The sequence below is a fragment of the Panicum virgatum genome, chromosome 7N (assembly GCF_016808335.1).
Source record: "Panicum virgatum strain AP13 chromosome 7N, P.virgatum_v5, whole genome shotgun sequence".
Lineage (NCBI taxonomy): Eukaryota > Viridiplantae > Streptophyta > Magnoliopsida > Poales > Poaceae > Panicum > Panicum virgatum.
This window is the reverse complement of record NC_053151.1, coordinates 17,496,606-17,521,551: the sequence shown is the minus strand read 5'-3', so window position 1 is coordinate 17,521,551 and position 24,946 is coordinate 17,496,606. Positions and strand designations below refer to the sequence as shown.

The following is a 24,946-nucleotide window of genomic DNA, read 5'->3' as shown; positions in this document are numbered from 1 at the left end:
CATGCCGAAGAAAGGGTGCTTCTCCTTCTCTTCCTTGATTCTTTGCTTCATCAATTTCCTCGCCTTCTTCTCAACCTTTTCTTTCATCTTCTCTTTTCTTCTTCTCCTTGCCTCCGACATCTCCCCTTCATCTTTACTTGAGCTTGATTCATCGCTTGATGCCACATCATGGATGGAGGGAGGCCGGCTTCTGGAGAAGGGGTTGAAGGGGATCCCGGTGGATCCGATGTTGACAACCGGCGAAATGGTTGCCACATCTTGCACGGCAGAAATCCCGACGTCAGCGCCGTCCCCGCTTTGAGACATCGTTATCCCTTAGCGGTTAAGCCTAAATCAAGAGATTAGGCTCTGATACCAATTGAAAGGATCTTGGTGATGCCTAGAGGGGTGAATAGGCGAACCTACAAAACTTGAAAAATTCTTTGCAGAAATTAGTCCTGTCGGAACTTCCGACCTACTATAGGAAGTTCCGACCCCTATACTATAAATTGAACGAGATTCAAAACTAAATATGAAATTGCAAAAAATATTTGAATCAAAAGTTCACCAGTACGTAGTACAGCACCCTGCAAGTGATCTTGTGCACTAGAACAACTCAAGAGAGTAGATCGGGTCAAAACAAGTTCTAGGTCAACAAGAACAAGTTTTAACAAGCAAGAACAAGTAAAGTAGATGATACAAAAATTTGTTCCCGAAGTTCACACCCACAAAGGATGCTACGTCTCCGTTGAGGAGCTCACAAAGAGCCGGGTTGCCCTATAACCCTTATCCTCACTCAATCCACCACTTAGGAGGATTGAGTACTCACTAGCTCTTGTCCACAAAGGACGGGGTGATACAAACTTCCCGGGGCGCTCTCACACGAGAGGGCGCTCCGCGGGCGACGCCGAACCGTTTAGGAGCAAGCTCCAAGAGTAACAAATGCGAATCGTCGGATGGAGATGCTTCTAGCGCCTTGAGAAGAACGTGGCTGCTCACTCTAGGTCAAGGACTCAAGCTCAATCACAAATCTAGCTCACACCCAAGCCCTTTCTTGGATCCACTCAAGGATTTGGCACTTGGAAGGGTTGGGGAGGTGTTTTGGAGGCTTGAGAGAGAGAGTGATGTTCGAGTAAAGTCAGCAGCCCTGAATGGAGGGGGTGAAGGGGTATTTATAGCACCACCTCAAAAACTAGCCATTGCTGAAGTTTTATGTGCTTATCAGAACTTCCGACCTAGGGTTGGAACTTCCGACCAGTTCATTTTTCAAACAGCTGAGAGGGGTTTGTCGGAAACTACACAGGACCTCCGAGAAGGAGAGTCAGAACTTCCGTCCCTAGGTCGGAACTTCCGACCCAGTCAAAAATAGCTGGCCGAGGACCTTTTGTCGGATGAGATAGGACACTTCCGTTGGGGGTCAGAACTTCCGACCCCAACTGAACTTTTCAAGTTTTGTGCCCTTGCGTGCATCGTGTCGAGAAATGGTTCAAAGGTTTCTTTTCTAGACACTATAGCATCTCCAGACCGTAGTTTCGCATCACTCTTAATAGTACGGTGCTTCCTATACTCAAATTCAAAATAGAAATTAATAAAACTCGTTAATGGAGCTCATGCACCATTCCTCAAGCGAATTTAGCATCGATACTTGCTCTTTTCGATTTCAATGATTTTAAATCCTACTCTTAACTCAATAAATGCATTAGCTCCTTAATTGTGCGTGTCATTATCATCAAAACCCACTTAGGGGGCCAAATGCACTTACACTACTCCATATGGAGCGCGAGTACTTCGCGCACCATATATGATCATGATTTCGGGGCATGAGCACCTCACAGCCTCGGAGCAACCGGAAGCACTTGGAAGACTACTCGATGTACTTGAAGGAAGGCCTAGAAGCAACTAGGAGGATGTTCTGACTATTTGAAGTACTCGAAGATGCCATGCCAAGTACTCGACGCCTGCAGGACTCGGTTACGAAGAGCTCAGGGGCTTGTCAGACCCGGGGCAGCGGGACTGCTCATAGGCATAAAATGTTCTAGAGTAAGGTATAGTACATGGATGTACCTTACCTCTGTTGTAACTATCCGAATAGGCGTAGAACTAGCTGCAGAATAAGGAAACTACCCGACCGAGTTGTAGTAGGACTCCAACAGTACTCGGTTAGGACTTTCCATGTAACTCTGTCCCCCCAGAGTATATAAGGGTGGGCAGGGACCCCCTCAAAACACATCAACACCTAAGGCAATACAAGAAACCACACAGGACGTAGGGTATTACGCACCTCACGGCCCAAACCTGTCTAAATCCTTGTGTTCCTTGCACCATCGAGTTCTAGAGCTAGTCGATCCCTTGCCTACAATCCTACTACTAAGGGTATCCCTGAGCAGGCTTGGCAGCTAAACACCGATAGGGAGGCCTATTTATAATCTTGGAGGTCGGTTCCCGCCAAATGCACATATGAAAGGTGATCAGGAGACGTGGGGGCTACTCCTCCCCGAAGTGCACCTGGACGGAATGCAGGCCAGGTTCGGCCGACCCTAGTGGTCGGCCGACCCCACCTGTCAGCCGTTTGATCTTATCTTTTGCATGATGGCTGACACATGGATCCTTATCCTTATCCTCTTGTGCATCTTCCATGGCGCTCCCGTTTGCTCTGCCAGGTGGGCCCTCTTTGTAAGGGCGTGACACCGGATACGATCTTCTATGTTGTTGCATGGCGTCTTCATCGTGTTTTCGTCTTCTTCCACTCTTGCTCATCTGAAATCATGAAAACTCCAAAATAGCTGTGGAACTAGGTTAGTGATACAAATATGCGAGTAAGGCGTATAGTTTTCCATTATTATCGAGTCTAGTTGACCGTCAGAATTAGCACTTAATGACTGTCAACACCGGTAGATATATGGTCTCTTATGCACACTTGGGAGAAGATGCACAAGATAGATGGCCTCTTGGATCAGAGTACTGCTTCGATATATATTAACATCGTCATGCAACAAGAGTACAAAGTTTCAGCATTCAAGACATATAAGTACAGGTACTCGATTTAATCAAATTGACCACTTTCATGTACCTCCTTGGGTGGATCCTTCGTGGTAAAGGTGTCCGGAACCGTCAGAACACCAAGTACTGCATCAAGTACTTGATGGATTCAACACACTGCTTCACTTTCGGTGATCCTCTCGGAGGTGAGGCGAGATGGATCCTTGATTCCTATGTAGTGAAAGCCAAAATTGTTACGCTTCTGCAGATTCTCCATCCTATCCAGGACATCACAACAGATGCTCTAGTCACTTTATCCTTCCTCAGATCTCTGATCCAATCTAGCAGCTTGTTCACTTGATCTTTGTCCTGAGTTGTTGCGGACCATTCCTTATGGATCTTATGAGGCCCATGTGTCCTGTCTGGCAGAGTCAGAGCATGGTTTTTGATGTAAAACCACTTGGATTTCCGGTCAATCACCTTGCCGGAAAGCTTGTATGGGATATAAACCTTATCCATCCCTTGGCGTAATTAAAGCCCAGCACCCCCCACCTCTGCAATCTCGGTCTGGCTTGGCTGAGGCTTTAAATGGAAAAGATGTTTGAAGAGATCGAAATGGGGCTCGATGCCCAGAAAAGCTTCGCACAAGTGCACAAAGATGGAGATCTAAAGGATGGAGTTTGGGGTCAAGTGGTGTGCTTGAATTCCCCAACAATACTGAAGGGCACAGAATAAATCAGAAGTAGGAACTCTAAATCCTCGTTCAATAAATAGGATGAAAGTGACGATTTCACCCATCTGCTCAAAGGGTCGACTATGACCGAGAGCGGATTGCCGTTGAACTATAGATTGCGGCTGAAGAAGGCACTCTTCGACAAGGAATTGGATATGGGATTTAGTGCACTTACTTGCTAGCCATCCGTCATCGAGTGTCAGTCCAGTTCTCATGACATCCTTCTCCTTCCCCTTGTTGGATCTTTTTGGCACCATGTGAAAATCCACTTGATGTTTTGAGCGCATCCACTCGAGGGCTCCGCTGGTGGTCAAGAAGAACGCTGAACGGTAGCAAAAAGGGAGATCTGCGCGCAAGGAGTGGACAAAGTCAAGAGCAGATCTACTTTTGGCGGAGGAAGCAAATGTTGCAAACAACGGCCAGAACAGTGGGGGAAATGGTGAAAACCCCCTAAGTTTACCGAGCGGTTAAATAGTTAGCGACGGTGGCAGTCCGTTAACTACTTGAAAACCAAGAGGCACTCTGCGTTCTAATTTATCTCTGAGCAGTAATTCAGGGACTTCTGACACTGGCACCTGTTTAAACATTTTTTCTGGGATTATATTCCAAAAAAGAGGGTTTCAGATATCAGATTCAATCTAACCGTCTATACCATTAGGATAAATTTTATGCCATGAGTTTAGATCTTTAATTCCAAATCTTGGGATTTCGATTCAAGGCTCGCGGGCTGCGGGATATGTGTCATCGACGGCTTATTTTTTCAAATTTCTAGAAGATAAAAAAAAGACTGATTTGACCATCAGCCTGATTCTACGATCAACCTAAGACTCGGGAGCTACTCCATATGTAGCGCAAGTTCATGGCGCACCATATAAAAGGAAGATTTCGGGGCTTGAGCACCTCACAGCCTTGATGCAACCAAGAAGTACTCAAAAGATTACTAGACACATTCATCCTCGATGCAACCTCTCGACATATTCGATGGGAAGCTCAGAAGCACTCGACAAGAAGCTCAGAAGCACTTGATGGGATGTTCAGAGCGCTCGAAGTACTCAAAGACATCTTCAGAAGTACCCAACACCTGCAGGACTCGGCTACGAAGAGCTCGGGGTTTGTCAGACTGGGGGCAATGAGACCACTCACAGACATAGAATGTTCTAGAACAAAGGATAGCGTATGACATATACTTTATTTTATTGTAACTACTATTACAGAAGTAGAACTAGTTAAACAGAAACAAACTACCTGATAGATATTGGGAAGGACTCCATATATAGTATTCGACTAGGATTTCCATATAACCCTGTCCTCAGACTATATAAGGGCAGATAGGGACCCTTCGAAAGATCATCTTATCTAAGGCAATACAAACCACCAACAGAACATGTGGTATTACGCATCTCGCGGGCCGAATTTTGCTAAAATATTGTGTTCCTTGTATCATCGGGTCCAGACCTCGGCAAAACCATACATACAAACTTACTGCGGTACGGTATCGGCTTGGCGGCTAAACACTGACAGTGGTGGAGGGAGGCAGCAGAGGTTTAGCGTTCGGGTCGTCTCCTGCTTTCGCAGCTCCGAATCCTAGTCCCGCCGCCGAGATTTCCATTCCCTACCGGGCCCTGCAAAACCCGCGAGCCCAAAACCCCGGAAACCCTAACCCTAAGAAAAGGCGCCGCCACCCACCGAACCCACCCGTGCACCCATTTGTTCCGCGCGGCGCGGTCCCTTCGGGTGGTTTCGTTCAAACCCAACCCAATTTTTCGCCAGCGCGCGCGCGGGTTGCTGCGAGAGGCGGCGGACGAGATGGCTCCCTTCGGCGACGGCGGCGGGGATGGCGAGGCAGAGCGGGCTTGGGACCCGCTTCGCAGCGGCAGTGCGCCTCCGACGATGGAGGGCGCGGCGGCGGCGGCAGCGGCGGTGGCGGCGGAGGGTATGTTTGGCGGCGGCGGGGCGTCGTTCTTCTCCGGGATGGACGGGCTCGGGTTCGGCGCGAGGCACGACGAGGTCAGCAGGCGCCGCGGGGCCGCCGGAGCGCAGGTGAGGATATGTTGCTGGTCTTGTGCTCATCGATGTTTTTAGATTGTTCGGGTGGTGTAGATTAGATCGGTAAGGTTGGGGGTTACCTTCGATTCCTCCTTCGATGAGTTTTCTATAGCTTCGCAGATTGCTCTAATTTTGTAAATAGTATAGGTGCATCTCAGGGTTGCTGCTTGGATAATGTCGTTTTTCTTGTGTTCTTTGCTGGTTTGGTTCGGATTTGTATTTTCTGCCTGTTGGATCGATAGGTTACAGTTTGTCTGTGCATTGAAGTTGACAGGAACATGAAAGTTTTGATCTTTAGCGTTTGTTGGCTTTCCTTCGATCCAGAAAAAAAGATCGTATTTGACCAGCATTCCGTGAGTTCCTGCATATGCTTATTTGTGTCTTTTAGATTAGAATGCTAGGATGTCTTTTATTAGGCGGATATGGATTTCGAGGTGCTTCCGTGTACACAAATCAATATCAGTATCAGCGATACTGGAAGCTACATGGTGCTCATGACGTTTGCCTTAGTATTATTTAGATTACTGGCCCTTTGGAATTGTGTTTTCTGTGCTCACTTTCCATGTTCAGGACTTCAGATGGAATAGTTTCCTCGGATTATAACTCACAAGATTACTGTTGTAATTATTTCGAGGGAAAAATCTTCAATGTTGCAAGAGACACGTTTTTTCATCCAGTTCGACAATTATTATTGTTCTTAGATAGTCTCACTGTACTTTAGTCCATATCTATTTCTGTCTCCATTTTTATAGACTGACTGTATTTTTTATACTAAAAGCCAGTACGGGAGCATATACGATAGTCAAGGTACAGTCAGTTGAAAAGTTTCTAACGGCTTCTGCCTATTTCATGGCTAATTTTTTCTTTAAAATCATAAAACCTTTTGGACAATAAAAATCGTGTAATTCTGCTGCTAACTTTTTCTTGTCAAAATATATTATGTTTCAAACGCCAGAGGACAGATGTCAAGTTGTCTACTCCTCTAGTAATTGGTGTTCCTTGGTTGCTAATGCCTAACCTTCTTGGGCAGCTAGTCAGCTACTACCTAGGCCTCTATATGTGCGCATTTATGCGTGTGCGCACACGTGTACGTGTGGAAGGGTTGTGGTTCTCCGGTTTTTTTTTTTTTGGGAACATAGTGGTTCTCCGGTTCTGGATTGGTTTGCAAATGGAGAAATGTGTGGAAAGCTGTGTGGAAGGGGGAGACAGGTGGGACTCCTTGTTTCCTTTTTTGGTGTTGATGAAGGATTGGGGTTCGGGGATTGGTTTGCGAATGGAGAAAGTAGTTTTGATCTGTCCCTATCGCTGCTTACGCTAGTCCAGCTTGCCCTAGCGGCCTAGCAGCTGCTGTCGACCAACCACTGCCTGTGCTCTGGTGGTTACTACATTATCGTGCTTGGAGGAGAGCCATTTTTTCAGGCTGTGGGTTAGATTTGACACGAAGGTTGTGGGAGATGTAATGGGGTGAGTGGAGTGGAGTTGTGGAGGCTGTTCTATTGGTGTTCGAAATAAGGGTTTGCTAAATGCCATTTTCCTAGTTGTTGTAATTCTATGTTGTGCTCATGTGATGACTCACCACCTTGTCAGGGGCACAGTTGCTTCTTGCTCACGCTCTGCAAGGCTCGACTATTAGTTTTACCCCATGCATGCAGGGTTTTTGTTACCTTACTCAGGAAGGAAATTAGTTGCAAGTTCTTCTATATTGCTTAGAACTTAAAAGTTTCCGCTCTCTAAACTCAAGTTTCTTATTTGTCCTGGTACAGCTGTGCTGCGGCCGACTCTCAATGTTATGTTTGCATGCTTTAATGTGCACCAACAAATTCTTCATAAGGCCTCTTATCTCTCAGATTGTTTAGTCATTCTTTGTTGTGTTTTCTCAAGGCGTCGCCTAGGCGTCCATGTGCCGTCCACCGATTTGCGCCTTGCTCGCCTAGGCGCCCGCCTTGCTCGCCTAGGCGCCCGCCTTGCTCGCCTAGGCGTCCAGCCGCCCCACCTTGCTAGGCGTCCGCCTTACCGCCTTGAGAACAATGGTTGTGTAATTGTGTTATTTAATTTTCTTTTGTTGGAAGATCCTGCGCTATTCTTGTTTGCCAACACCCCCCTCCCCAAGAAGAGGCAACAAGTTACTTTTTTTCCCAGATTTTTTTCATTATGTATGTCTTCAAAATAACTTTGGGTTTTTTATTTTTTGGATTCAGGAACATTTTGGTAATTCTGCATCTTTATCTGTGGGACCACCAGGCCTCTTGCTTAGTGGTACAGGAGACTTGGATGAGCGGCAGTTTCGAAAGAACAGAGTTCATAATGGTGGTGCTATGGCGAACTACTCTACATTTGATATGGGTTCCCTTTGGACAGACATGGATCCAGACAATGCTGAATATCGCAGAAATGTTCAGAATTGCTTCATGTCAAACATACAGAAGATGAATATCAATAGGGATCTTAATGCTTCCTACATGTCTGATTCTGACCTTTCAGATGCTTTATCTGGGTTGAAGCTGTCTAATAATAGAGTAATGGATGAATGGAATCATGGTGATGAGCTGCTAGATGAACTACTAAAGCGTCAAAGAGATTTCTGTACTAAAATTGGTGATGGTAACCGAACACCTTTGGTTGGTAATGCTTTTTGCTCACCTAGGTCAGATTTGCGTCCGCCACCAATATATGGAGATGGTATTTTACGCAGGCAGACCAGTGCATTAGATGGTTCCAATGTTTCAAGGATGAGTCGGCATCACTTAAAGGATGTTGATCACTTATCTTTGGCTGAACAGCTAGCTATGATGCGATCTGGCAACTTGCCTAGAGGAGTTAATCTTTCTCCTATGTCTAATATGATCAACCCCATGGAGAATAGATACAATAACATTAGCATTAGAGACTTGGCTTATGTTAGGAATCGAAGGGCGTTTCTCGAGGATCTACTTGCGCAAGAATATCTGCAGGATGATAATCTATTGTATAATGATAGCAGGATCCATCATGATGAGCCTCGTTCTCCCTGTGCAAGAATGCAAAGATCTGGATCCCATTTTCATCCCAACCCCGGGAACATCCGATCTCATTGTGATAGGCAATCACGGCTATTTTCCTTTAACAGAAAGGCAACTGGTAGAAATATTGGATCACAGTTCTACCACGATAATACATTAGCAAACTACCTGGATGTGCCTTCTTTGGATAATGAAGATAGAAGTGGTGCTGATTCAGTAGATCTCATTGATGTAATGGGCCATATCAAAGATGTTAGGCAAGTCTTCCTTTCATTCTGCAGTTTTTGTTTTCCCATTCAAATTTCCTTCATCTCATTGGTTTCTCATCTAATGCAGTATGGATCAATATGGGAGCCGGTTTATTCAGCAAAAACTCGAAAATGCATCACCTGATGACAGGGAGAAAATATTCCCAGAGATATTATCCAATGCACTTGCTCTAACAACTGATGTTTTTGGCAATTATGTTATCCAGAAGGTATATATGTCTATCCTGTTATGATTATTTGTATTTCTTGGGTAAACCTGACATTTGGTTTGTGATGTTCACAGTTTTTCGAGTTTGCTACAGAAAGTCAATTAATCCAATTGGCAGATCAACTCAAAGGTCACATTTTGCAACTCAGCCTCCAAATGTATGGTTGCAGAGTAGTTCAGAAGGTCAGTGATGTTTAATGCTTCGTATGTATATTACAGCTATCCCAACAAACTGGTGAACCTTTTGTGTGTCCTGACTGTTGTGAATGTGCTGGAAACATCTGCAAGGGCTCCTTTCCAATAGTAGTCCTGAATTTTGAAATTATATTTGTAATTTTTGTTTTAAAACCTGCAATTATATGGTATTTATCCAAATCTTGGTATATATAAATTACATAATACATTTGCATGTACCTGTACTGAGGTCAATCATATGAAGCATACATCTATCTGGCTATTACCATTTATCATATAAATGGATTGAGTCTGCTGCCTACCACATGAATGTTTTTAGAAGCTCATATGAAAAGGGATTTGCTTATTACATGCATATAAAGTGATCAGCTTGCTGTCAAGAGTGCTTGATGACATTGTGATTTGATTCTGAAACTTTTACCAAATTTCCTTATCCTTTTCCCTAACTTTAAATTCAAGGTTATTTCAAGCTTTTTCTCTCCTAGGTTGAGGTGACATAAGATTTATTCATTTATTATATTAATGTGGGAACATCTTATTTTTCCTTTCCAAGGAGTATTGTGAGGCAGCCCTCTTGAGGGGACTGCAATTAGTTTTTGTGTAGAACATAAATAATATTGCATTTATTCCAATGTATAAAGGCTGCCAGTTATGCTAGTGATTTACGCCTTCCATTCGTGAATAAAATGCATATTTTATTATGTCCCTGTCCTTTAATTTAACTTTCACCATAATTTCATAAAATGAATACTGGAAATAGTAAACGGCTTGGTTGCTAGCTTATGTGTCATGATTTTAAACAACCTAACTTTTCCCTTGTCCTTGAATGTTACTTTGTTCATAGGGGTGTTAACGTTATTTCAAATTAATCAACTCTAGTTTCAAGTCTTGTGGTGGTTACATGCCTTTTGAGTTAGTCTTGGACATTCTCTTCATTTCAATGTCGTTTTCTTGGACATTCTCTTCATTTCAATGTCATTTCATTGTTATGGAAGTTTCTTCTCTAACTTTAGTTATTTCTTGAAGTCTTATCTGATTTATGTCCTTAATTACTGATTCATCATTGGAAATTAAAGGGTATAACAGATGAGTAGATGGTTTTTGGTTTGAGGATTGGACTCATCTAGGGTGGTTCAGTTCATCATAGGGAAATCCAATTTTGGTTATTGTTGCTTCACTCATCTTGTATTGACATTGTGGCCAAGTGGAATGGCACGGTGATGGCTAACCTGTACATTTCTCAACTCTTAAGTCTAGCCTAGATCTTCCAGTTGTGTTCTCATGTCATTTATTAATCTTTTCAGTCACTTTGGTGACTAGTGCCTGTTTAACTATGAATGTATGAACTTCTGTTGCAGGTCAATTTATTGTGTTTACATTGATTTATTAATGAACTTGCAATACACGCCTAGAATAAAAGATTAAAATCACTTTTGGAAATCTCTGCTTCCAGCTGCACTGCCTACATGGTTTTCATTGCTAACTTAGGGCCTGTTTGTTTGAGCTACAGCTTTTGGAGCTTTTCTGAAAAGCCTCTGCTGGCTTTTTGCTTCTGAAAAGCTAATGATAGTTTTTAGACGATGCTTTTAACTTTCTGGCTTCAAAAAACTACAAAAGCTCACAAAATTGAGCGTTTCAGCTTTCCACATGAACTTAGCTTTTCTGAGCTTTTGGCTTTCCGGAAGCTGCACGAGAAGTTCACTGTTTGTTTGAGCTACTGATCTTAAGGAAGTTACCTTTGAGTTACTGCATGTGCTTGAATCTCCTTAGCCTTCTTCCCATCTATTGGGTGTGTTTAGATTCACGAAATTTTGGGAGAAAATGTCACATCGGACACTGTAGCGCACTGTAGAACTTTTCGTTTGTTTGGATTAAATATTATCCTACAATGACCTAACTAGGCTCAAAAGATTCGTCTTGCAACGTACATCAAAACTATGCAATTAGTTTTTTTATTTACCTACATTTAGTACTCTATGCATGGGTCATTTGTTATATTTAATATTTCGATGTGATGGAGATATGATGGAAAGTTTGGAAAATTTGGAAATTTTGTGGGAACTGAACACAGCCATTGTTATCATCGTCAGAAAAAATTGATGTCCTACTTTTGAAATATTATGACATGGTGGGTTTTGATTTTTTTTTTAATTTTCTTTTGTTGATCTTCTGCGCTACTTTCCGGTGAAATTTGACCTATTCCCTTAGTGTATTATGAGATAATTTGTGATGTTCAATATTAACAGGTTTTGGAAGTAGTTGATATGGATCGGAAGATCAATATTGTTCATGAGCTCAAGAATTCTGTTCTGAAATGTATTGGTGATCAGAATGGTAACCATGTCATCCAGAAATGCATTGAGTGTGTTCCTGAAGACCGTATTCCGTTTGTTATTGAGCCTATTCTTTCTCAAATTCTTGTTCTTTGTACCCATCAATATGGCTGCAGAGTTATTCAGGTACAGAATGCATCATTATGTTTCTTAAAGAAGTGTTAGATTGATTGCATGTAGTAACTACTAATTTGATTGTTGCAGAGAGTTCTGGAGCATTGCCATGATCCAGCGACTCAAAGTGCTATCATGAATGAAATTGTGCAGCAAACCTTCCATTTGACAGATGATAAATTTGGGAACTATGTTGTTCAAGTATGTTATTTCTTTCTATTTGTGTATGTGTTTATTTGAATATCTGGTCTTTCATTTTCCATGGTACATTGATACAATCACTTTTGCAACCCAATATGGCTAGTATTGGAATATTCACATTGAAATTAGATTTTGAATGATGGTTTAAGCCAATGTGAATTCTCTTGACTTTGATTCGCATGCATGAGGTTTTGTAAAAGAAATTGTATGTGCGTGTGCAACTTATGTTTGGTTGCTCACCATAGTAGTAGTATCAAGGAGTTAGCTGGTGTTAATGGTATTTATATCTATGCTTTATAAGGTTATAAATACTAGTTGACCCTGAAGAAGTACACGAAACATAATTAGGGAAAACTTAACTGAAGATTAAATATTGTCACTTCAGAAAGACTAGAAGACTGTCTGAGCAACCTGGTCTGGTATAGTGGTATGTCAGTAACACTAGAATGTAACCAGGTGTATTGGTAGTTTTGTCCCATCTCTTGGAAATATTTGTTCTTTTCACTTCACAGGTCTGTATTATGTGACATGTCCTATTTCTGAATCAATGTTGTGTTGCGTGGATCTTATAAGATATGTTCATGTAAGACTTAAGGATGGCATCATTGGTTTGAATTAGAAAACTATAACACAAATATGGTACATTTTGTCTATGATTTATCGAACTGTATAATGTTGGTTGTTGTGAATTATTGAAATGGATTGTGAACTGTTACCACATAAAGAACAGAGTAGCTGCTTCCAGTTGTAGCCTTCCTTTCGGTTGGAATGATGAAACTTTATATTGTATAAGCATTTAGGCTCATAAACATTGGAACTTTATGCTGTGTTGATTGTTTGCACCTCGTATGATTCTGGTGCCCTCGCCTCTTTTGTACTCGCTTGGTTTTTGATGAATTTGTTTTCAAAATTTTTTAGCATGTTTTGGACCACGGGAAGCCAGAAGAGCGTTCATCCATTATTCAAAAGCTCTCTGGACAAGTGGTGATCTTGAGCAAGCAAAAGTTTGCTTCCAATGTCATTGAGAAATGTTTGGCTAATGGAACTCCTGAAGAACGTGATAGCATTATTGGAGAAATCATTTCTTCTGGTCAAACATTTCAGGTTCGTTCTAGTTGCTAAGCTGGTACATGACTGCATTATGTAGAGCCTACTTTATTTTATTCATAGTGGCTCTGAGACACCAAGACTACATTTGCTTAGTTTTAGATAGCGCCTCTACTCTTTTCTGCACCTCAATAAAAGATGGTTGATTAACTTCATTTCACATCTGTCGCTGATTTCATAAGAGCCTTGTTGGATATTACGTGTTCTGGCCTTCTGGGTGGTCTGCTAGCTGCTAGGTTTTCAACTGACACTGCTAGACTTCCATCTGTTTTGCAGGAATTGATGAAAGATCAGTTTGGTAACTATGTTGTACAGAGAGTCCTTCAGACTTGTGATGACAAGTACCTAGAGATGATCCTTTCAAGCATCAAGTTACACTTGAATGAGCTGAAGAATTACACATACGGGAAGCATATTGTTGCACGTGTTGAGAAGCTAATTGTTACAGGAGGTATTCAGATATCAAATTTGCTGTATCACAATATGAAAAAGTTCGTTGTACCCTTCCTGGAACAGATGCTTTCCGGTTTCTAATATTTGTACTTGATTTCAGAGAAACGAGCAAGGATGGTGTCCCAGAGTTCACAACAAAAGCAGCCACTGATCTGTACAGCTGTAGACGAGCTGTAGCGCTGTAGTCGAGCTGTAGCTGTGCGCTAATCCCTTTTTAATCATCGACATCAATATAACCAGCAGGTGGTACGAGTAATGTGGAGATTACGTTTTGATACATGGTTTCATAGGGGGTACTTAGGTGATACTCTAGGAGTTATGTGTCCTGTATATAATCAAATGTTTTCGGGAGCTTGAGTAGCTAGATGAGGATTAGGTTTTCGGCACTGTAAATCCTTTTGGCCATGTACAAGTTTACAGTGGATAATAGATGTACATTGTGCTGGAGCTTTAGTCTTTGGTAGAAAAGCGTTGGTATGTGGAGGGTGCTATGTAATATACTCGGTTATTTATTTTCTGAATGGCGGCAGGGTTTCCGTTGCAGAACTCCTTTGGCACCTGTCCTTTAGGTCCACGGTGTACTGTAGGGTTTGCTTACTTGGACCAAAACATTTTGTTGACCAAACATACCAAACTCAGCTCATTCTTTATATTTATACTTCCTCTATCCAATTTTGATAGATATATTTGCATATGATACAATGACGAAGGATAACAAGTGTGCTTATCAATATAATAAATGCAACATAGATTTTTCCGGCGGTATGACACAGGAGACCCTAGAATGACCTGATGTCAGTGTAATTTGGGGAGATAAGAGTTCAATAGGGCAAATGCAGTAATTAATACATAAAAGGAAGATTGTGCTAAAGAAGAGTATGCACCCACGCACTACTCAAAAATCTCATCCGTCACAGTTATAGCCTTTATAGGGTGGGCACCATGAAGCTAGCGCCCAGATTTTTGTTAAATGAAAAGGGTGGCCAGCCATAAGTGTTGCAAGCCATAAGTCATATGTTTTTTCCTGTGAAATGCATGCGCGTGTGATATCCCACCATTGAACGGGGTAGGCTAGTTTCCAGTCGCCCGTTAGTTGGTGTCCGTACAGTCGATTCTCAGACAATGTTGTATATTTCCCTTTTTAGTATTTATTTTGTCGTTTTCAGCAAAACATTTTTCAAAGAAATTTTTCAGAGAAAGGGAAAAATTTTGATCAGAAAAAATTTGGCAGGGAAGTTTTAAGATAAAAATTTGAAGAAATTTTTTTTCAACCAAAACAAAAGAACTCAGGATAAAGAAACTTTTGCAGAGAAGTTTTGAGATAAAAAAAACTCAGGGTAAAATTTTTTTTGCATCCCCAAAAACCAAAAAAAACCAGGGTAAAACATTTTTTTGTTCAAAAAGTTGCATCAAAAAATAAAAAAAAAGTTACATGGGGGCTCGCCGCCTTCCTCCGGCTAGCTGCGCCGCCCCTCCCTGCCGCGCCGCCCGCCTCGCCTCCGCTGCCCTTCGCCGCCGCCAACCCGCCGCGCCGCGCCGCGCCGCGCTGCCCGCCTCGCCTCCACCCCCCTCCGCCGCCGCCGCCCCGCCCCTCCCCGCCGCCGACGCGCCGCCATGAAGTAGAGGAAGGGTGGGGGAGATGAAGGGACGAGAAGACTAGAGACGGGAAGGGATGGGAAGACTGAAGAGAGAGAGAGAGGCGCCAGTGGTGGGGAGACATATTCACGTGTGCATGGGCCCCTCTAATTGATGGCGTCGACCGTGAATTGGAGTGCTTGCGGTCAACCGTAGAAACAGCATCGTGCCTTTGAACTCAGGATCTCTAGCTTCACTTGATCCCTGCGTACAATCCCATCTATATGTCATTATTGCACGTAATAGGGATGTCCTAACCGCCCTAACCTTTATTGTCTGAAACTTTGTTCCATTTATTTGGGCTTATAAATGAATATCAATCAAAAAAATTTAACTACAGAGTTATAGATCTGATCGAAACATTTCACATAAAGTTTATCTTCACTCAAGTATATATACGAAAGTTACGAATTTCCAGATATAACAACAAATTATTCATATGGACTCAGTATTGTTAAGATCATAATGTTTCCTGGTTACCATGTCCTGCCTGCCTAGGTTATAGTGCGCTGCTTTGTGGGCGTCGGGGTGGTGTGTGTGGGTAGGGAGGGATGTTGTTCTGAGTCGGTTGAAGACTGATGCATGTTTCATATCCCAAATAATGCCGTAGGGTGGCCATTCCCTTACTGGCCAATATTTCGTACAGACAGGATATGCATGATGGATTTGTACTGATAAATGTGCCTGAGTGCCTGTGCGTCTATGCCAACACTGTTTTTTCCAAAGCAAAAAAAGCTTCATGGATGTGAATGATAAACATATTAATTCCGAACTACTGTGAAAAATATTCTCATGGAGTAAGCACTGAGGGCTAGAGATATATGTCCATATCCATTCTTATTTATAGCACAAGGTACGCCCAAGGTACACACGTAGCATCGTCCCATGGAGCAGCTATACTATATGCTGATGATACATATATAAGGCATAATTTAAGCTGATAGCAAGATATAGCATACGTGCACGGAAGTGTGTAGTTTGTTTGCGAATCAATTTCAAGGGCTATGGTGTCCAGGATAGCAAGGATCATAAGGTTTATCGCATTTTGCAAATGCCTTTGTTTGACCTGCATGCTCAGCAGCATGCTGCTCCATTTGCGCAGCGGCCATCACCGGAGGCATCTCTGCAGTGCAATTGCTGATGACAAGAAGCATGAGAACGGCGCACACAACAATCTTCATTGCTCCTTGCGAGCCTGATTAACCTGATACAAAAGTACGTATAATAAGTCATCAGTAATAATGACATGATGATAGGTACCTGTTTGATTTGGTCACATAACTATAATCTGTAACCTGATAACACACAAAATTTTTGCTTTACAGATCATCGACAGTAATCAACTTTAAACAAGAAACTCATGTAAAATAAGGAATATACATAACTAATAAGTAAATTAGAAATTACTAAGAAAAAAATGATACTCCTACGCACAATGCAAGCTACTGTATTGAAATAGAAGAAACTATATGGAGTGGGACGAAACAATATCTGTTGTTCGATTCAAATGCATACCAGCAGTTATGTAAGTCGCTAGCTATGATCTTTGGTTGGTCAATATGTATACATTCCTGGCGCGCAATTTATAGATGGCGTGCAGTACTGTTTAAGTCTAGTAGTACTATCTGACCTATTGCTAGTCCACCAAATTGACATGATATGCAATCGTGGATTGTAAAACATTATCTCTTGAATTTGAGATGATGGATGCGATCAATTCTTGTCTGCCCCCAAGAGTGGAGTCATGATGCTTGAGTCAGTTTACTGTGTATTTGCAAGGTGATGCAAAGGAGCAATATTTTGGCAATACCAATGCTGAGATTGCAGACGGTTTCAGGAAGTTCCTATTGTAAGAACCATCCAATTTGACACTATTCCCGAAATAATTGAGCCCGAGTGCTCTGATCTTCGTTGCTAGGCAACTCTGACCCAAATCGACACACACCGGTAGTTCCTCGAGTGAAGCCTCGATTAAAGCCGCGCTCTTCCAGGATAGTACAGACAACACTCACACGAATGTGAGCCCAGATATTACAACACAAATCATTTCATACATCATCAGAGTTGCAACAGAAAATTAAATTTATTACAAACCATGTTCAGAAAATAGTAAAGTACTACATAGTACTGACTACACAAATTATTCGAGTATCATTATTGTAGCGGAAGAATAAAACAACGACTAATGAAACATGTGAGGCCTCGAATTATGAAATGATAGAGCAACCAATCAACTATCCAGCAGTATTATTATCATCATGTTCCATTTGTTACTCTATGTGACAGAAATTGTTAAGTAGTCTCATGCTGTGAGAGGCGGACGATTCCGAATCGAATTTCAAACTAGCCAGGGGAACCTAACACACACGCATGGAGATCGACGCCACTTTTGCCTATGCTACTTTTTCCCTTTCTTTCTAGTCCGTGGATCCGGGACACCCTCCCCGACTATGGAGTCCGACCACTCTGCACCCATACGTTGCGACAAAAATAAACCCTACTTCTACAAAGAGAGTGCCTAGTCGTTCCACTCGCTGGTCCAATCAGGTACTTAAGCTTACCGATTATCATATTTCTCGGCATGTGGCTAGTACTTTCAAAAACTTAACGAAATATGCCACACACCGCGACCTTAACCAATTTTAACTACACCGATGGGGTATCACAACTACACAACCCCGTCCGTTGTCCTTATATTCCAGCAGTAGGTAAAGTCAGTCAACTCCTATGTTTCTCGCGAAAGGCAGGAAACCTCTCGACTTCTACCGTACCTAGTTAGCGGGGCTACTAGTCGAGAAAAAGATCCGGATAACAAACATAAGTACCTAGGGACATGCATCTAAGATTTCGATCAACGCCTGAGAACGTAAATGCGCAAATAAAACTATTACTGTCGGTGTCCTGACCCGGCGGTCCGGACCCAACTAGTAATGTTGCTGCGTGTTTCCTCGTCCCAAATGTTGATGCAAGAGGCAACACAGTAACGCACGGGTTTATCTTGGTTCCGGCCGCGGGGCCGTACGTCCAGCAAGGGGGTGTGCGAGGGCACTGTATTATCTTGCACCGGAGGTGCCTGTAGTAGGGGGTACAGGCGAGGCGAGAGAGGGAGGGAAGCTCCCAAGTCTCTGCTAGAGAAGGAGTCGATTGAGGCGTGTGACAATATCAGAGGCTCAGTGGTGTTGAGTGTTGCGTACTATCGAATTGGTCCGACCGCGACCCCCCTTAAAGGAAGCCCGCCTCCTCCTTTTATAGACACAAGGAGGGACGGTGTACATGCATAGGGGATCGTGTAAGTCGTCATCTTTTCCCAGAATCACGGGGGTGTAGTGGTCGAGCACTGTGGGAAGTACACTGTGGGGCATGGCGTCGGGCGTGGCAGTCGTCCTGGGCATCGTCCTCGGTCTTGCGGAGATCACGCCGGCGTCCCGTCAATCCCAGCAGGCGGCGTGGTCGTCGCTGTAGGGTGTACCGTCTTCCAGGTGTGGCGTGGCGGCGTTCCATGGGCCCTGCATGCCAGGGTCTTGCATATATATGTGCACCAGCGGTAGTGGAGCACGTGGCGGTCCTGGCCCCCCCTGGGTGGAGTGCTAGCGCGTGCGCAAAGGGGGTCCGGGAGTCACGTGGAGGTCCCGGACCCCTCGAGGGGGGAGGTCCGGGCCTCCGGCTGCTAGTGCTGAGCATCCCTCCTTGGGGACGCGAGGCGACGCCGGATCCCTTCCCGAGCAGGGGACGGGTCCGGGCCCGTTGGCGTGGTGAGGTGGAGTCCGGACAGCAGGAGTTGGCAGAATAGTAACGGGAGCTGTGCCGAGCACATCTCGTACCACGTCGCAGGTTCCCACAGTGTTTCCATAGTGTCCGGCATGGCGGAGCAGTGACCGGAGTTGGCGGACGGGACTCCGGTCACAGCCACTGTGGGGAATGGCGACCTGACGCCGTCTGACCTGGGTGCTGTAGAGGAGTGGTTGGCATTTAATTCCTCCGTACGACGGGCGGGTGAGCAGAAGGGTCGTTTGTCCTCTTCGTCGAGGGGTGGCCTCAAGCGAGACGGAGATGATTCGCCCCGCTCGAGGGTAGGTTCGCTACCCTCGAGCGAGGCGGAGACGATTCGGCTCCCCGAGGGTAGGCTCGCTACCCTTGAGCGAGGCGGAGACACGGGGCGCGGTCGAGGGTCTCGATGGGAGCCCTCGAGTGAGACGGAGATCACCCCGCGGGTACGAGGGGGGTGCGGATGGGCCGCGTGCCGGGCTTCTTTGAGTCCTTTCCTCTCTTCCAGATTGGAAGGAGGCCGTAGGCCTTCATGGGTTCAGTTGCCTAATATGTGTTTGCGTTTTTAGGGCGATTTCGGTACCACGATTAGGGTGCCCCTAATCGTGGTCCCCGACAGTAGCCCCCGAGGCTTTGGTCGAGTCAGGGGATTTGACCAAAGGGTATTTCGGCGATTTTACCCCTTGACGTGATCGATCGGTGCTGCGCTCCCGCCAGGCGCACCTGGGTGCCGGCCCGGCGGATGTGACAACTCGTCGGTCGGGGTAGTGTGCCTGCGGAGAGAGTACTCCGAGGCGCGCGCCCCTTTTTGTTTTGTTCCGAGGTCGAGACGCATCAGCGTACTGAGCGGGCCAGGGCCATGATGGCGCTTGCTGCTCTGCAGCTTGTGCTTTTGCTGCGCTGTCCCGCGCTCAGGGTCTCGGCCCGGCTTTCCCTGGTCGCCTTGCGACGCGCCGTTCGAGGGCAGTCGGCCAGTGCCGATGCTGCGCTACTCAGCGTCCAAGGGCTCAGCTTTGCTTTGTCCCGTCATGTCTCAGCACGGTATCCGAGGGTATCTTTCGCTCGCAGGGAGCCGCGCTGTCACAGGCGGTCCAAGCATTCGCCCTTCGACAGGCTTGAAGTTTGGCACCCGACGTAGCTATAAATATGGGTTGTGGGACTCCCTTTCCTCTCCAACTTCCCTGCTCTTACTTCTAGCATCGCCTAAGTCTCGTATTGTTTTCCTTTGCCTTTCACGACTGGCCCCCAGATGGGGTGGCCTGGCTTTTTTAGGCTTTGATGCTAGAAGAATGCTTGCGAGCGGCGGGGGAAAGCTGGAGAGGGCGTGCGCACCATCCCTTAGCTTCAGTGGGATTAGCAGAAGAGCATTGGGCCCATGGGGTCCTGCTTCTGTGATGTCCCTTAGCCTGAAGGGGGGTTGAGACGCCTGACCATGGCGTTGGTGCCAGGTTTGGTGGCCGTTCTTCGCATCGTCCCTCCTAGCGACAATGTCACCCTCGGGGAGATGGTGTGGAGGGTGTTGTCCGCCAGCTTGACCCCCTGCAGGGTCTTCGGTGGAGGAGATGCTAGAAGAAAGCTTGCGAGGAGGGCATCCCGCTGGACCCGTGTGGTCTGGGGGCTACTCCTTGCAATCCCGAGCAGCCTGGCCGTCGCGCCGGCCAAGGACTCGATGCTCTTCATCGGCGCTCGCTCCTCCCCAAGACAGGGAAATTTGCCACGCAGGTGGCAATGCGTTTGTACTTTTCGACGGCTTTAAGCCGGTAACCCTTTGTAATCTTTGTTCACAAAGATCAATGAAGTCTCCTTCTCCTTCACGGAAAGGACGACCGAAAGTGTATGGGTGGGCACCACTCCTGCAGGGGATTTTGGTCCTCGAATGTGTGAAGTTTCCTCCATGGGGACGCGTCAGCGCACCCGCGGGTGTAGCCCCCGAGGCCTTGGAGGAGTGTTTGCACTCATCCAAGGGCTATGAGCGTCGTCCTTCTTGGTTGCTTCACTGAGGTGGCCGTCCAGCGTCTTTTTCAGCCGGCATCGGCACTCCTTTCAGCCGGCCTCGGTGTTTTTCGTGCTGTCACAGCGACCCAGTGTCCGGCTGAACCATCTGGCAGGCGCGCGTAAAGAGTGGGGGTTTTGGTTAAACACATGGAACTTCGTAATCGACGGTCGTCGATCCATTCGAGGGTGCGGCCTGAGCCACGGTGTGCGAGGAGCCCCCGAGCCTCGACCTGCGTAAAGGCATTCGGGGAACCCTCATATTTTGTTACGGCCCTCGTCGCCCTTCCGCAGGGAGGAGGGGTGAAGCGCACCATGCTACCCATGCCGGGCCGTGAGCTATGGCTGCTTTAGTGAGCTATTATCGGGTAGTTCAAGTGGACGTCCGTGCCCCGTTCGATAAGGGTCGGCTCGTGGTCCGTGGACACATCATATAAAGCGCTCGCAAAGGTTCGCTAGGTGGGGCTCGGACCCATTCGATAGGGTCCGAGGGCTCGATGCTCTCCCTCGATGGGATCCCCCTGCTAGGCACCCTCGACTGGCCTTGAACACTGTGTAGGACGTCTCAAACTCCGCGTTCGAGGGTAGCTTGTACGGCACATCCATGCAGTCCCTGACTCTGGCGATCTGAGGCGCCTGTCGAACCCTCGACGGGCCAAGCTTCGAACCCTTGATCAGTAAGGCCTCGGAATAAGGTTCCCTCGAGGGTGAAGAGCCCCCGAAAGGAATATTCCATCAAGGTTCGCAAGTGGCATGGAGTCGCTAGTCGTGTGCACGGGTCTAACGCTGGTCATGGGCGACGTGGCCCGATTCGTGCGGTGCAGTGCGGGCGCGCCTTTTCAGGCGACTACCTCGGGTAGACGAAGCGGCGTGGGCGGTGGCTGACGGATAGAACAGTGCAACAGTCACGCCGCGCCCATCGGTTACCGCGCCGTAGTTATTGCCGAGTGTGCGCATGGGAGACTCCGCGGTCATGGGGCCCATCCGTCAGCAATACAAAATCTACCGCATTCAATGCGGGGGATTCGTGCCGTGGCGGTGAATCCGCCCGTCGTGGTGAATAAAAGCGAGAAAGGGGGATTGTTTGGGCTTACCTGGCCATCTGCCTTCGTCTCCCTTGCCTTCTCCACCTCCCCTGCATCCTGAGCCCACAACCAAGAGCGAGAGGAGAAAGAAGGAGAGAGCAAGAGCGCACCTTGGGCACCACAGAGCTTGCCTTCCCACGTCCGGGAGCCATTGCCGTGGGGGAAATCCACCGCCACAGAGGCGGTTCTGGAGCAGCTGGTCGCCGACCGGCTGCTGCCGATGAACACCAGCTTGAAGCGGCCGGCGTGGATTCCCCCGCGGCCGGAAGAGACAGAGCCGATCCCCCCTGAGGGCTATGTCGTGAGCCTCGTGCGTCTCCACGAGCGGGGATTCGGCGTCCCCGTCAGTAGATTCATGCAGTCGTTGTGCGAGTACTACGGGGCGGTGCTGCACAATTTCGGCCCCAACTCCATCTCACAGGAGGCGGTATTCGTCGCTGTCTGCGAGGGATACCTGGGGATTGAAGCACATTGGGATCTGTGGATCCATTTGTTCCACGGCGAGCTATTTGTCGAGAACGTGCGGGGCCAGCCGAAGAGGTTCGCGCGCGCGGGCGGCCTGATGCTCCATTTGCGCCCAAGCCGGAAGAACCTGTACATCCCCAATAAGATGATGACGAACAATGCTGGGTGGACTCGAGGGTAGTTCTACCTGCGCAACTTCGGCAACAGGCTCCCGGCGTTCACCAATAAGGTGCTTCGGGAGGGACCAACGAAGTGGGACTGGGGGGTATCGCCCCCAGCGCATCAAGCCAGGCTCGAAGTGCTCACCGAGGCGTTGGTGCACGTGGCGAGGAAGGGGTTGACGACGGCTGCCGTCATCGCGAACTTTCACCGGCAGAGGGTGATTCCTCTCACGGAGAGGAGCCTGCCGATCTTTGGCCTCACCCCCGGGGTCCCGGCCTCGGGCTCAAGGACGTCGATGGTGCTGCTCCCCCGAGGCATCGCTGCCCGGAGGGTGAGAAACGCGGTGGCAGAGTTCCCCGGCAACACAAACGATCTCTGGGAGATCAAGATGCGCCCCGAGCCGGGGTACCTTTCGGTGGTGAGTCCCGATTTTGATCCGTTGCCGACTTGTGCTATTCCTTTCCCCGCTCCCTGACTCTGATTTGCTTGCGTTTTGCAGGGGGTGAGCCGCAGGTGCCACCCCTCGAGGCCTCCGATCCCGGAGGAATGTGAAGTCAACCACCTGCACGCATAGGCGGTGAAGAAGTGGAAAGACGCGGCGGAGGCGGCTGTCGACAGGAAGAGGAAGAGGAAAGAAAAGCACAACAAGGCATGCAAAATCGCACGCGCGGAGGGGAAGCCGCGGCCCGCTATGCCCTTGTCCACGGAAGAGGAGGACACCTCGGATGCCGAGGTCAACCTTCCGGGTGACGACGAGGCGGCAACAGGCGTTGATTCTCCGCCGGTATATCAAGGGGTTGGCAAACAGGACGCGCCAGTGATGCTGCGTGAGGTGAGGTCCACACCGGGGTTGTTAGTGGACCCGTCCCTCGCGGGGGCGGAGCGGAGGTCACCCACGCCAGTGGCGGGACGAAGGTCGCCCACGCCGGCGGCGGGCGAAAGATCGTCTACGCCCGTGACAGAGCGGAGGTCGCCCCTGCCGGCGATGGGTGAGGGGATCCCCGCGCCCGCGATGTCGACGAGCGGCGATGGGTCTGCGGCTAGCGCGGAGATGCCTGCGCAGACGGCCTCGAGGCTCCAGGCCGATCCGACGACGACACCTTCGGATCAGTCGTCGAGGGGCATCAGTGTGCCGCGGGCCCGAAGGAGTGGCATGGGCAAACGCAGTATGAGCGTCCGGTCCGTGTAAGTGGTTTTGGTTTTATTTTTTGCGTTCATTTAATCAATCCCCTAATCCTGCTAACCTCAGTCTTTCTTCCCCGATTTCTAGCTCCGGGGCCGTCGCCAAGGATGCAGCCCCGCTCGCGCCGGCCAAAGCCCTCAAGACCGGGGCGCGCGCCACGCCGCACACGGCGCCGCAGCCCCCGCTCGTCGTAGATATTGTGGCGGAGGCCGCGAAGCTACGGGAGGCGATGACTCGAGGGCCCCGAGCGGCCCAACAGGCTCGAGCGCCGGGGAATGGGGGTGGTGCCGGCCAGAGTGGCGTTGAAGCAGCCACTCAGGCTGACGCCGTGGGGGAGGCCGGCCGGGGCGGCGCAGATGACGCCACCCGGCCGGACGTCGAAGTCGAGGTCGGTCGGGGCGACGCGGATAGCGTTGCCCGGCCGGTCGTAGAAGAAGGAGCTGGTGGGGACGCGCAGGAACACCCCGCCAGCCAAATGGAGATGGAGACCCCCGTCCCCGAGCCCCCGAGGGCTGGGGTCGAGGGCGTTGCGGAGGAGGAGTCGGCGCCGAGGGCGCCGGTGGCGAAGGAAACCCGCGTCTTGGTGCCTGCAGAGGCCCGGGACAAGGGTGTCGTTGTGGCAACGACGGCGCAGGCGGCGCCGGAAAGCGTGGTGCCGGTGGTGCAGCTGCCGGATAGCAGCGAGGAGTTCGGGGACTCGAGGGACATCGACCCCGCTGCTGCGGCAAGCGCCGCTGACCGGATCGCCGAATTTACGTCGGCCTGCGAGGAGGTTCTCAACGCGGGGATGTCCGAGGGGCCCCATCACAGGGCAATCATCCAGTCCGGGTCCCCCCGGAGTTTCTCCGCGACGAGCAGGAGGAGGAGGCCGTCTGGCAGGCGCAGATCGAGGCCGGCTCTCAGATTCTGAACCACCTTGATCACGCCCTGGAGCTCCATAGGACGACGGATTACCAGATCAGTCAGGTAAGCGGCTGCCTCCGGAGAATCGTTCGTATTTGGCCTTGATTTTGTGTGTTTTACCCACGCCTTTCCACTTGCAG

At 47.8% G+C, this 24,946-nt stretch overlaps 2 protein-coding genes and 1 long non-coding RNA gene across 3 annotated transcripts; 2 read left to right on the top strand and 1 right to left on the bottom strand.

The window, feature by feature from the left end:
* The first annotated feature begins 5,256 nt into the window (after window positions 1-5,256).
* Window positions 5,257-14,162, top strand: LOC120682586 (pumilio homolog 1-like). Its single transcript, XM_039964548.1, has 9 exons — window positions 5,257-5,731; window positions 7,936-8,993; window positions 9,073-9,214; window positions 9,289-9,396; window positions 11,655-11,867; window positions 11,946-12,056; window positions 12,975-13,160; window positions 13,440-13,614; window positions 13,717-14,162. Exons 1-9 carry the CDS (start codon window positions 5,498-5,500, stop codon window positions 13,791-13,793), a joined length of 2,304 nt encoding a protein of 767 aa, XP_039820482.1. The 5' UTR covers window positions 5,257-5,497; the 3' UTR covers window positions 13,794-14,162.
* Window positions 14,163-16,063: 1,901 nt separating this feature from the next.
* Window positions 16,064-16,851, bottom strand: LOC120682775. Its single transcript, XR_005678602.1, has 2 exons — window positions 16,767-16,851; window positions 16,064-16,455 (listed from the first exon to the last, which is right to left on the bottom strand). It is a non-coding gene; the product is annotated as an uncharacterized LOC120682775 (long non-coding RNA).
* Window positions 16,852-23,411: 6,560 nt separating this feature from the next.
* LOC120680963 (translation initiation factor IF-2-like) lies at window positions 23,412-23,909 on the top strand. Its single transcript, XM_039962525.1, has one exon. It carries the CDS (start codon window positions 23,412-23,414, stop codon window positions 23,907-23,909), a length of 498 nt encoding a protein of 165 aa, XP_039818459.1.
* The last annotated feature ends 1,037 nt before the right edge of the window (window positions 23,910-24,946 follow it).